Raw genomic sequence first — 13086 nt, 5'->3', positions numbered from 1 at the left:
CAAGACTGAAGCAATACAGGAGAAGAGGGAGGGCAGAAGAGAGAAGAGCATTCTAGGCAAAGGAAGCTGCATGTGCAAAGGCCCTGAGGCAGGAAAGAGTCTATTATGTTCCCAGAGCACTAAGGAAGCTGGTGTGGATAAGACAGTGAATGAGAAGGGGAAGGAGGCAGGAGGCAGGTCACACGGGGCCAAGTGGGTCAGATGAAGGGACTTGGGCTTTCTCCCGAGCATCCTGGGAACACAACCCCACCCAGCCCCAGCCCGGCCCCATACCAAGTCTGTCCCCAGGATTAGGAGCATCCTTCTGAGAGGGGCTGCCCCGCTGAACATGTCTGCGAGAGTGTTGCTCTGTTTGCTCCAGGGACAGCACCACTTCGGTCTCTTCCACTCGGCTGGGGTACAGGGCAGAAAGGGGAGTGGGAGTCAGGGAGGGTGCCTGGCCCCACCCCTAGGCAGTCCCTTCCTAGTGATGTCCTGTTACAGGAGGCCATCTAGTCCAGGGGTGGGAGGGCATTGTATAGAAAATAATTTGCCATGCTGACTTGTTTTAAAGATTTAAATTTTGTTGACTGCTTTTTTTTTTATTATTATATTAAGAATAGCATTGAAAAGAAAGTTAAGGGTGTCTTCCCAAATTCCCTCTGTGGAAGGAAAGGCAGGAAAAAAAGAGTTGGCATTTAGCACAGCCTGGGAAGAGAGAAAGAGAAGAGAGACTGGGGCCATGAAGGGCAGAGAACAGGGAGCCTGAAAGGCATGAGAACTAAATATTCTCTTTATAGACATTTACTTATAAACGCATTCTTATAAATGTATTGATAAAGACTATATATGTACCATATTCTTATGTTACCAAATATGAAGAATTTATAGGGATATATTTTTATGAATAAGATTTTATTTAGGAAGCTTCTATTCATAGACATTTGCCACATTCAAAGGAACGAATTTATAAATATATGCTTCTGTCCCTTGTGTCTTCCTGCCGCCCCCTCCCTCCCCAGTCTCTAGCTGCAGAAGCAATCCAAAAGTTCCCTCTGCAACCTGGCTTCTGGATAATGGGGCCTGGGGTGGAGGACCAGACCCTCATTTGGATCTCATTTGCATAACACTCTCCAGGATGGAGTGTGGGTGGTCCTTCCACCAGCTCTTCCAGAAGCTGGGACCCTGCCCCATCCTCACCCACCCCTTCTGGGCTGGAAACATCCCAGTTGAGGCTGGATCCAAAGCTGACCCACCCCTCTAGATAAACAGAGGCTCATACAGTCACGTGTACACGCACTCCGTACTCACAGGCACAAATGGGAACCCTCATATACCCCCAGGTGTATTCCCGGTCAGGTAGGCACACATACTCTCTACACTGGGGCTAACACATGTGCCTACATGCCACATGGAATGCACATATTCATTCCTTCCAGACCTTTCCTTGTTCGTGCTCAGTCGCTCAGTCATGTCCAACTCTTTGTGATCCCGTGGGCTGGAGCCCACCAGGTTCCTCTGTCCATGGGATTTCCCAGGCAAGAATACTAGAGTGGGTTGCCATTTCCTACTCCAGGGGCTCTTTCCAATCCAGGGATTGGTCCCACATCTCTTATACATCTTGCATTGGCAGGCGGATTCTCTACTACTGTGCCACCTCAGAAGCCCTTTCCTAGACAACCAGAAATACTTAGTGGTTAAGAGCAAGGGCTCTGCAGCCAGCAGCCTGGGATTCAGATTCCAACTCTGCCACGTACAAGCTGTGTGACCTTGAGCCTATGACTGAGCCTCTCTGGGCCTCATTTTCCCCTTCTGTAAAGTGGGGATAATAATAGTGCCTCTTCCCCAGGTTGTCATGAGTCCTAAATAAGTTAGTATATGTCAAATGCATAGAACTGTGGCACAGGATGAGCTCTATATATTTGCCATCATTGTTTACTGAGCAATTACTATGTGCCAGGCACTGGAGTTTCAACAGTGAACAAGACAGACAAGACTTCCGGCTTTCATGGTGGGAAATGCTAATAGGAAAAGACAGACCTTAAGTAAAAGACATTATTTGTTGGTAAATGTATCTACGTCATTGTTGTTGTTTAGTTGCTAAGTCACGTCTGACTCTTGGTGACCCCATGGACTGACTGTAGCTTGCTAGCCTCCTCTGTCCATAGGATTTCCCAGGCAAGAATACTGGAGAAGGTTGCCATTTCCTTCTCCAGGGGATTTTCCCAACCCAGGGATCAAACCTGCATCTCCTGCATTGGCAAGCGGATTCTTTACCACTGAGTCACTAGGGAAGCCCTATCTATGTAATTACAAAAGGTATTATACACCTTTCCAGTAAACAAAGCACTTGAAACATGGCTGGTTGGAACTGAGATGTATCGTCATGTAAACAGCTTCCCCAGTGGCTCAGTGATAAAGAATCTGCATGCAATGCAATCCCTGGGTTGGGAAGATTCCCTGGATAAGGAAATGGCAACCCACTCCAGTCTTCTTGCCTGGAGAATCCCACGGACAGAGGAACCTGGCAGGCTACAGTCCATGGGATGGCAAAGAGTCGGACATGACTGAAGTGACTGAGCACACAGAGCAGGTCAGTGTAAAACACACCCCAGAGACTTACTTTCCTGATGGTCTAGCAGCTAGGAATCCATATTCCCAATGCAGGGAGCCTGAGTTCGATCCCTGGTAAGGGACTAGATCCCACATACTGCAACTAAAGATCCCACATGCCCCAGCGAAGATCAAAGAGTTCTCATGCCACCTGGGAGCAGCCAAATAAATAAATAAAATACTAAAAATAATAGAATACACACTAGATTGAAAAATTGAGTATGAAGAAAGAATCTAAAAGTCTCAATAATTTTTAGGGGACTTCCCTGATAGTCCAGTGGTTAAGACTCCAAGCTTCCAGAGCTTTTGATGCAGAGGGCTCAGGTTTGATCCCTGATGCAGGAACTAAGATCCCACATCCCACTCAGCATGGCCAAGAAATCTTTACAACTTCTTAAATAATAATTTTTAATATCAATTACATGTTGAAATGATATTTTTGTATGCATTAGAATATGTACACATGTCCCTACAACATAATGTGCAATAATTTAATAGTCTATTATTAATTACATTAAACCATATAGTCAAAGCTATGGTTTTTCCAGTCATGTATGGATGTGATAGTTGGACCATAAAGAAGGCTAAGTGCCAAAGAACTGATGCTTTTGAACTGTGGTGTTGTAGAAGACTGTTGAGAGTCCCTTGAACAGCAAGATCAAACCAGTTAGTCCTAAAGGAAATCAACCCTGAATATTCCTTGGAAGGACTGATGCTGAAGCTGAAGCTCCAATACTTTGGACACCTGATGTGAAGAGCCGACTCACTGGAAAAGACCCTGATGTTGGGAAAGACTGAGGACAGAAGGAGAAGGGTCCTCCAGACCTGCTTGGATCAAAACTCAGCTAACTGTGTGACATCGGGCAAGGGACTTCCTCTCTCTGGTCTTCAGTTTTCCCTCCTCCAAAATAGGGATGGAGCAACTTCCTTGGTGGTCCAGTAGTTAAGAATCTGCTTTCCAATGTAGAGGATACAGGTTCAATCCCTAGTCAGGGAACTAAGATCCCCCATGCTTCAGGGCAACTAAGCCCACACTGCCACAACTAGAGAGCCTGCTTGCAGCAAACGACCGAGCCCACGCGCTCTGGAGCCCATCCACCACAACTACAGAGAAACTGACACGAAACGTCGAAACGAAGACCCTGCATATGAACTAAGATCTGATGCAGCCAAAAATAAATAAATGATCCGTTAAAATGGGGATCGAAATAACGGCTGTACCTCACGGGCTTCTTGTGAGCACAAAGCCCATGGTGTAGAATGCTGTCAGTGCCCCGTGCAAATGAGTTTTATTTTTATGGAGCAGGTGCTACTGGCAATGGAAGGAGGCTCAGGTGTGGAAGAGAAGGGATGGAGTCTACACAGTGTCAGCACTCAAGCAGGCACAGAGACCCATGCAGCTGCACGCCACTCAATATTCATACTCAATGCTTCTCATCTCACAGTTAACCCCCTTTCAAATCAGAATCTTTGAATAACGTGTAGCCTTGAGAAGAATCAGAGCAAAGGACAGGGGACCTCACTGTTACTGAGTAACCTCCTATTCATGCTTCATCCATTTTCTGCCAGTAAAACTGAACTCCCCAGGCCTGCTCTTTGCTTAGAGGGTGAAAAGATTGAAATTCCAGGGCCTGGCCATCCAAAGGCAAGTCTTCATAATGAATAAAAGGAGCTTCCAGAAGAGATAGGAGTGCAGGTTCCCTCTCCTTTGCTCTGATTCTTCTCAAGGCTACAAGTTATTCAAAGATTCTGATTTGAAAGGAGGTTGATGGGAGAGCATTTCGAAGATGACCAGGCTTGTTTTCCTGTGTATGAAGACTTGCATAAATATTCCTGTTACCAACCTCTGTTTTCTAATACAATCTCTTCTTGATCAAAAAGACCCTGGGAGGGACTTCCCTGGTGGTCCAGGGGCTAAGACTCCGTGCTCCCCATGCAGGGGCCCCCGGTTTGACCCTGGTCGGGGAACTAGATCCTGCATGCTGCAACTAAGAGTTTGTATGCCACAACTAAAATTCAGCTCAGCCAAGTAAACAAACAAACAAAAAAAGACCCAAGGAAACTCCTATGGCTTTAGAAATGAATGCCATGTCCTGGGAGACAGACTTCAAAGAAAAGCTGTAATTCTCTGTCTTGGGTGATAATTAGCTGCCCTTGTCACATGTTGTCATGGTGAAAAACTTCTAAGATGCATGATGGAAGAGGGGAGGAGCCTATGCTTTACCACTACATGCTCATTAGAATGGTTCCGATGAAGACAGAGGAAATCAACCCTGAATATTCACTGGAAGGATTAACGCTGAAACTCCAATACTCTGGCCACCTGATGCGAAGAGCTGACTCACTGGAAAAGACCCTGATGTTGGGAAAGATTGAAGGCAAAAGGAGAAGGGGGTGGCAGAAGGTGAGATGGTTAGACAGCATCACCAAATCAATGGACATGAATCCGAGCAAACTCCGGGAAATAGTGAAGGATGGGGGAGCCTGGCTTGCTGCAATCCACATGGTTTTGAAGTGGGACACAGCGACTGAACAACAACAATGAAAACAAAGACAATATAAAATAAAATGCTGGCAAGGACGCGGAGGAACTAGAACCCTCACACAATGCTGATGGGAATACAAAAGGGCACAGCCACCTTAGAGAGCAGTTTGGCAATTTCTTCTGAAGTTAAGCATACACCGACCATACGGCCCATCCACTCCATTCCGAGGTGTTGATCCAAGAGGAATGAAAACATGACCTCACAATATTATGGATGAGAATGTTTCCTTTTCTCGTAATCACCCAAATAGTCAACAGTTCAAATGTCCTCCAACTGAGGAATGCATAAACCGTGGTCCATACATATTCATAGCATAGATTACCTAGCATCAAAAAGGAACTGATGGATATACACCACAACATAAATTTAAAATCTATTAGGCTAAGTGAAAGAAACCAGGCTCAAAGACTACATACTATAGAATTTAGTGTACATGACATTCTAGAAAAGGCAAAATTCTAGGGTCAGAGATTAGATCACTGGTGGACAGAGACCATTAGGGGGTGGGCTGAGGTTCACTATATAAGAATTTTGGGGGGTGATGAAACTACTCTATAGCTTTTTTTTTTTTTTGACCTTGCTGTGAAACTTGTGGGACCTTAGTTCCCCAACCAGGTATTGAACCCTGGCCCCAGCAGTGAAAGTCAAGAAAGAAGCCAAGTCCTCACCACTGGGCTGCCAGGAAATTCCCTACTCTATAGCCTGACTGTGGTTGGGGTTACACAATTCTGTGCATTTGTAAAAACTCACAGAACCACATACAAAAAAAGAGTGAATCTTCTCATGTAAATTACATGTCAATTTTTTTTTACATGTCAATTTTTTAAAAGGCCCTACGATTCAGCTGTCTTATTATAACTTGAAAATAGTCTTTTTCATTTAAATTACGGCACACACTCATATATTTGTGTCGACATGAAGATGCCTGTGTGTGATCAGTCACACGTGTTCTATATACATGTGCACACTTCCTCTCACATGTGTGCACCGTGCACATGCACACTTGAACATATACACACATACCTGTTCATACATATGCAGACCAGACCCATGCACACAGACATCCCACCTCCTTCCCGCTTACCTGATCAGGAAGTGGACGCAGACGATACTCTCAGATTGGGGACCCCGGCCCCCTGACACCACTGTGGCCTGGGTCTGGGTCCACAGGTAGCCACCACTCCGGGCCAGGAAGCGGTACTGCCCCGTTACTGCCTGGCCCTTGCTCAGCACTGGGGAGGGGCATGGGGAGGGGTTAGGGAAACTGAGGAGAGAAGGCAGTGGGGGCGGGGCATGGGGTATGAAGGGTCAGGGAAGAGAATGTTCCCTGGGGCTTGGGGAGTGTGGAGCTGGTGTTGGCTGGCGCCATGCAGCACTGGAAATGGAACCTGAACACATACACGTATGGATGCTCTGGCCGACTGCATCCGAGTCCAGCGCGTGGATGTACTCATAGGCAGAACAGCCAATCAGGTCGTCGGGGCTGTAGCCGGCAACCTCCGCGATCCTGAGGTGGGTGCAGTGGAGCCTAGGTCAGTTCAACTGGTTGAGGTGGAGGGTGGGTGAAAGGAAGGAGAGGGGGGACACGGGGCTGAAGCCAGCAAGACAGAGACAGGCTTGTAACAGAGACAAAGGGAGAGCAAGGAATAGGAAAAGGAGAGTGGCAGCCTGAATAATGGCCCCTGAAGATGTCTCCGTCCTAATTCCCCGAACCTGTGAACACACTACCTTCTACGGCAAAAGGGATTTTGTAGATGTGATGAAGTTAACGATCTTGAGATGGAGAGATGATCCTGGATCCCCTGGGTGGGCCCAGTGTAATCACGGGAGTCCTTACAAGATGGGGGAGCACACGGTCAGAGTGAGAACAGAAGATGCGATGATGGAGGCAGAGGTGGAAGTGATGTGCTTTGAGGTGGAGCGAGGGACCACGAGCCAAGGGATGTACGGGGCCCCCAGAAGCTTCTATGGCAAGGAAACGGATTCTTCCCTAGAGCCTCTGGAAAGAACACAGCCCTTGATTTTCATTTCATAAGACTCATCTCAGACGTCACCTCCAGAACTCTGAGATAGAGAATATGCGTTGTTCTGAGCCACTAGGTATGTGGTAACAGGATACAGCAGCCTTAGGAAATTAACAGCTGAGGAGCGTGCGTGCGTGCGTGCGTGCTCAGGCGCTCCAGTCCTGTCCGATTGTTTGCAACCCTGGTGGCTGTAGCCCGCCAGGCTCCTCTGTTCATGGGATTTTTCAGGTAAGAATACTGGAGTGAGTTGCCATGCCCTCCTCCAGGGGATCTTCCTGACCCAAGGATCAAACCCGCAGCCTTGCATTGCAGGTGGATTCTCTACCCACTGAGCCACCCGGAAAGCTCGAATAGGGGAGGAGGGAGAAGGTAAAAATGGGGATAGCAATGAAAAGAAAGACAAAAAAAGAACGTGAAAGAAATAGGAGAGGGGTAGAGAAAGGAAGAAAGAACATCACTAAAAGAAAAATAAGAACGAATAGAAATAAAAAGTAATCATGATAATTATTTTTTAAAAATAGGCACATCTAGGCTACTCTGCACCAGGCAACTCACTGAGTGCTTAGAACACCTGTTCTAAGTAGGCTGTTTTCTCACTTCACAGGACGGATGAGGAAAGTGGGGTACAGAGAGGTGAGGTCCTTTGGCCAAGGATGCACGACCAGCATTTGAACTCGAACAGTCTGAACTCAGATAAGAAGACCCACATATAGGGAACTTCCTTGGCATGTCCAGAAGTTAAGACTCCGCATTTCCAATGCAGGGGGTCAGGTTCAATCCCTGGTCAAGGAACTAAGATCCCCCATGATTAGAGGCATGGCCAAAAGTTTAAAAAAAAAAAAAGACCCACAGACAATTCAAAGACAGGCAGACATATCAAGACAGAGAGATGGAGTCAGAGAGCCAGAAACAGACCAGAGAGAGAAACTGGGGGTGGTGGGTAGGAGAGGAGACGGTGAGTGAACTTGGGCAGAAAGGAAGGGGAGAAGCTGGGCTTGGCAGGTGGTGGGTGGGCCCCTGACTCCTGCCCACCTCTCATCACAGTAGGTGAACTTCATGTCCAGGCTGTGGCGGCTGAGGAAGGCCCCTCGGCCCAACGGGGGCTCCAGGCTGCCAGGGTGGGGGATGGCTTCACAGATTAGCACCAGGCATTGCAGAGGGGGCTCCAAGTTGGGACTCCCAGCCGGGGAAGTCTGTGCCGGGGGCTTGTAGACCCTCATGTGTCCAGAACAGTGTAGTACCTGGTGGGGGTAGTTGGGGGCAAGAGGGTGATGTACCTGGGCCTGGGGCTACCCAAGGGGCTGGGACGTATGTTCCTGTGGGCCCCTCCCCTAGGGAAATGAAAGAAAAAAGCCCTGAGGATTTCAGAGTCCCAGCTCAGGGAGCTCTGAGGACCCCCAGACCCCGACCCTATGGAGACCCCAACCTAAGAAGGTTCTGACAATCTCCAGATTCTAAGACACAGGGAGCTTTGAGGACCCGATTTTCCTACCCCATGAAGACTCCAGACTCAGGACGCTGAGAATTCCCAGTACCAGGCCCACAGAGATCCAGACTAAGGAAGGATACAAGGACCACCCGATCCCCAACCTCCTAAGTACCCAGAGGATGTCCAAGACCCAACCTGAGAAAGCCCCACTGGATCCCGGGCCCAGGAGATCCCCGGACTCCAACCCGCTGTGGGAACTTAAGGGCTCAGGTCCAGCCCCGGCGGGCCCCTCCCTTCCAGGCCAGGTCCTGCCCACCTTCCAGGTGGCCGCCTTGAGATTGAGGGTGCGCCCACGGCTGCTGAGGGTGCTCTTCATGCGCAAGGAGAAGCACCGTTCCGTGGGGGCCTCCGGCTTCTTTTTGGACAGGCCTGAGGAGGGCCGTGGGGTCGGGGGCAGGGGCAGGGGTTGAGGGAGGAGGGGAAGGGAGGGGCCAGGAGACGGAGGAGCTGGTCATCAGGTAGCTCAGGACAGGGCCCAGGTCCCTCCAGCACCCCGGTTACTAAACTCTTCCCAGCCTCATCCTCAAAATCTAGACCTGAAACCAGAGAGGGTCTCCCAGGGGTATGTTACGCTCTTTAAGACCTGCCCCCCCAGAGCGGGGTGAGTCCCTGCATTCCCCCAGGGCAGGGCCACAGCGTCCTTCTTTTCCCATCTTTTTTTCTCAGTGGACAGGGAAGCTTGGCGTGCTGCAGTCCATGGGGTAGCAAAGAGTCGGACACGACTGAGCGACGGAACTGAACTGAACTGATTCCAGAGGGGAGAGGATATGCTGAGGGCAGGATGAAGCCTCAGTTTCTGTAATTTAAGGGCAGAGACCTCCAGGGAACTCACTCTGCCGGGGGGTCAGGGCATCTTGAAGCTCCTCTTGGTCACAGGGATGAATAAAATCAAAGATATTGTGTCCGATCAGCTCCAGCTGGGAGGGAGGGAAGCAGAGGGGTGCCTTGGAGGAAAAGCATTTTTACAAGGGCCTCTGACCCATCTCACCCTTCCCATCCTCATCACCCTGCCCCAATTCATGAACCCGGATTATTTTCCTAGTCTCCTTATTTATTCATTCATTCATTTCTTCAGCATGCCAGGCCTTCTTCTAGATGGTGTGGGCACAGAAGTAACTACAAAGACAAAACCCCTAACTCTCAGAGCTTACTGGGTAGTGGGGCATATGCTCAGTCGCTTTAGTCATGTCTGACTTTGCAACCCCATGGACTGTAGCCTGCCAGGCTCCTCTGTCCATGGGATTTTCCAGGCAAGAATACAGGAGTGGGTTGCCATTTCTTTCTCCTGGAAATCTTCCCAAACCAGGGATCAAACCTGAGTCTCCCAGATTGCAGGTAGGTTCTTCAGCGTCTGAGCCATATAAAACAATATACTAACAGATACAAAGAAAACTAAAGCAGGGTTGTGCTGTGTTGTGCTTGGTCGCTCAGTTGCGTCCAACTCTTTGCAACCCTATGGACTGTTGCCTGCCAGGCTTCTCTGTCCGTGGGGATTTTCCAGGCAAGAATCCTGGAGTGGGTTGCCATGCCCTCCTCCAGGGGATCTTCCCGACCCAGGGATCGAACCCAGGTCTCCTGCATTGCAGGCGGATTCTTTACCAGCTGAGCTACTAGGGAAGCCCTTATGATGAAATGATGGAACATTATCTTAGAGGTAGTGGTCAGAGCTAAAGCTGAACAGGGGAGTGATGAGATCTTGGAGTCCTGGCTCTGCCATTTCCTAGCTCTGGGACCTTGGAACATTCACCTCTCTGAGCTCAAACTAACAGAAGTTGGCATCAAGGGTGGGATGGGGACTTTCCTTGTGATCCAGTGGTTAAGAATCTGCCTTGCAAGGCATGGGATGTGGGTTCGATCCCTGGTTGGGGAACTAAGATCCCACATGCCGAGGAGTAACTAAGACTGAGAGCTGCACCTACTGAGCCAGGAAGGCCACAACCAGAGAGTCCATGTGCCATAACAAAAGATCCCTCATGATGCAACTAAGACCTGACGCAGATAAATAAATTTTCTTTTTTAAAGAGTGGGATAACAAGGCAGGGGAAAGGAATAGATGCCAACTGTGGAGCTCATCTGACATGACTGACGTGACTTAGCAGCAGCAGCAGTGGAGCTCATCTATGTGATATAAGAAAAAAAAAACAGTAGCTGTCTCATGGGACTGGGTGTAAGATGAGCTGAAATTAGTTCTACTCCCTAAGCCTCTTGTCTCCCCATCCCCGGGCCCCTCATCCTACTCCTTTTCTCCCATTTGGGACCCCACATCCACCATTTTATGGAGTTTCCAGCCTCTAGGTTCACTCTCTCCAATTCTATCTCTGTGCAGTAGCTAGAGGGATCTTTCTAAAATGAAAATCTGATTGCACCTTTCTGACACAATCTCTCCTCTGCTTAAAATCCTTCCATGACTCCCCAGTGCCCTGGAGACAAACCTTCTATTTCAGTCCTAAATTTTGACCTCTAGCCTTTCTGTCACTTTCTCTCACTGCACTCTGCACCTAACTCGGAAAAATGTCCCCAAAGGTTCTGCTTTTATCTCACATCTGTGTCTTGGCATATTCTGTTTCCTTGTCCATGTACATTCCTAGCCTTTGGTGGTCCCAACCATTCACCATACCCTTTGACTGGGTAAGTCCTTCAGGTTTTAGCTCAGATGTCTTTTCCAGGAAGCCCTTGATTCCCTCCCAGTCTGGGTCAGGTACCAGCGTCCACGCCGGGCTTGTACAGCCCCTTTAGCTGCCCCACCCCAGCCCTACTGCTGCTAAGTCACTTCAGTCGTGTCCGACTCTGTGCGACCCCATGGACGGCAGCCCACCATCCCTGGGATTCTCCAGGCAAGAACACTGGAGTGGGTTGCCATTTCCTTCTCCAGTGCATGAAAGTGAAAAGTGAAAGTGAAGTTGCTCAGTCGTGTCCGACTCTTCACGACCCCATGGACTGCAGCCCACCAGGCTCCTCCGCCCATGGGATTTTCCAGGCAAGAGTACTGGAGTGGGGTGCCATTGCCTTCTCCACCACCCCAGCCCTACCCATTCCAAATTTTCCTGTCTGGTGACATATTTGCCTCCCCTTTGCACTGTGGGCCTTGTAAAAGCAGGGCTAAGGTGGTTCTGGTGCCATCCGTATCCCAGCATCGCCTGCACAAAGGAGGAGTCCCTCTTACCTGACTGAGGCCCAGGTGTTTGCTGACATTTTCTGACAGGTAAGCCATGTCTCCCTCGGCGGTGAGCACCATAACAAAGCCCTCCAGGGCCTTCAGGTAGCAGGCATCCAGCGGTTCGCCCCCTGCTCCCACCTGGTTCCACTCCCCTGGTGTCCGGGCCAGGATGGATGGGGTGTGTCCAGTCAGCCGTGAGCCCGCCCTGGCTAGCCTCCCTCTGCTTTCCTTCACTCAGAGGGACTTACAGGTACCCCCAGGTGAGTGGTGCACATCCCAGTGACTTGGAGTCCAAAGGAAGAGGGAAGGACCAAGGAGAACTGGAATTCTAAGAGAACAAGGCTTCCCAGGGGTACAGAATTCTAGGAAGGCAGGGGTATCCCAGGGGGATAGAACTCTTGTTGTTTAGTCAATAAGTAGTGTACTATGACTCTTTTGGGACTTTAGTCTGCCAGACTCCTCTGTCCATGGGATTTCCCAGGCAGGAATACTGGAGTGGGCTGCCATTTCCTTCTCCAGGGGATCTTCCAAACCCAGGGATCAAACCTGAGTCTCTGGCATTGCAGGCAGATTCTTTACCACTGAGCCATCTGCGAAGCCCCTAATAGAACCCTGAGGAGGGCAGAATCCTAACGGGATGAAATTCCCAGGGGTCAAAATTCTAAGAGGCCAAGGTATAAGGGGAGTCAGAATTCCAAGGGGGCCAAGCTTGCCAAAGGTTCAGAATTCTTGGGCAGGACCTTCCAGATGGGCAGAATTCTAAAGAAGCAGGGACTCCCAAGCGACAGAATTCTAAGGAGGACAGAAGACAGGAAAGTCTAAGGGGGCAGAGTCTCCAGAGGACGACTCCACTTTCCCCATAATACAATCTTTGCAGGGTCCTGGGATTCCAAGGGGTGTGTGTGCGAGAAAGAGAGAGAGAAAGCCTCCTGCTGATTTTTAGTTTAACAGGGTGGGAATTCAAGGGGACAAACAATATAACTAGTGAGCCTAGCTGGGACGATCTCCCAGGGGACCAAATCCTAAGGGTCCAGGTGCCTTAGGGAGTTTAGTGAAACAGTGAAATGAAAGTGGTAGCCGCTCAGTCCTCTCTGACTCTTCGTGACCGCATGGATTGTAACCCGTTAGGCTCCTCTGTCCATGGAACGCTCCAGGCAAGAATACTGGGGTGGGTAGCCATTCCCTTTTCCAGGGGAATCTTCCGACCCAGGTGTGGAACCGGGTCTCTTGCATTGCAGGCGGATTCTTCAGGTCTGAGCCTTCTCTGTTTCCTAGAGA

At 49.4% G+C, this 13086-nt stretch overlaps 1 protein-coding gene across 6 annotated transcripts in view; it reads right to left on the bottom strand.

The window, feature by feature from the left end:
- HIF3A (hypoxia inducible factor 3 subunit alpha) overlaps positions 1-13086 on the bottom strand; it is a 32223-nt gene that overhangs the window by 12075 nt on the left and 7062 nt on the right. For 3 of the 6 annotated variants that reach the window (XM_006067473.4, XM_025269356.3, XM_025269359.3), the window contains 7 exons: positions 11815-11960; positions 9484-9568; positions 8908-9020; positions 8195-8403; positions 6539-6645; positions 6223-6370; positions 274-392 (listed from right to left, as the gene is read on the bottom strand). In XM_006067473.4, coding sequence (XP_006067535.3) covers positions 274-392; positions 6223-6370; positions 6539-6645; positions 8195-8403; positions 8908-9020; positions 9484-9568; positions 11815-11960 — 927 coding nt within the window. Of the gene's footprint in view, positions 1-273; positions 393-6222; positions 6371-6538; positions 6646-8194; positions 8404-8907; positions 9021-9483; positions 9569-11814; positions 12601-13086 lie in introns of all 6 variants that reach the window. The other 3 variants (XM_025269358.3, XM_025269357.3, XM_025269360.3) reach the window with 3 other exon arrangements.

This window comes from Bubalus bubalis, chromosome 18 (genome assembly GCF_019923935.1).
Source record: "Bubalus bubalis isolate 160015118507 breed Murrah chromosome 18, NDDB_SH_1, whole genome shotgun sequence".
Taxonomy (NCBI): Eukaryota; Metazoa; Chordata; class Mammalia; order Artiodactyla; family Bovidae; genus Bubalus; species Bubalus bubalis.
This window is presented reverse-complemented; position numbering and strand designations above follow the sequence as displayed.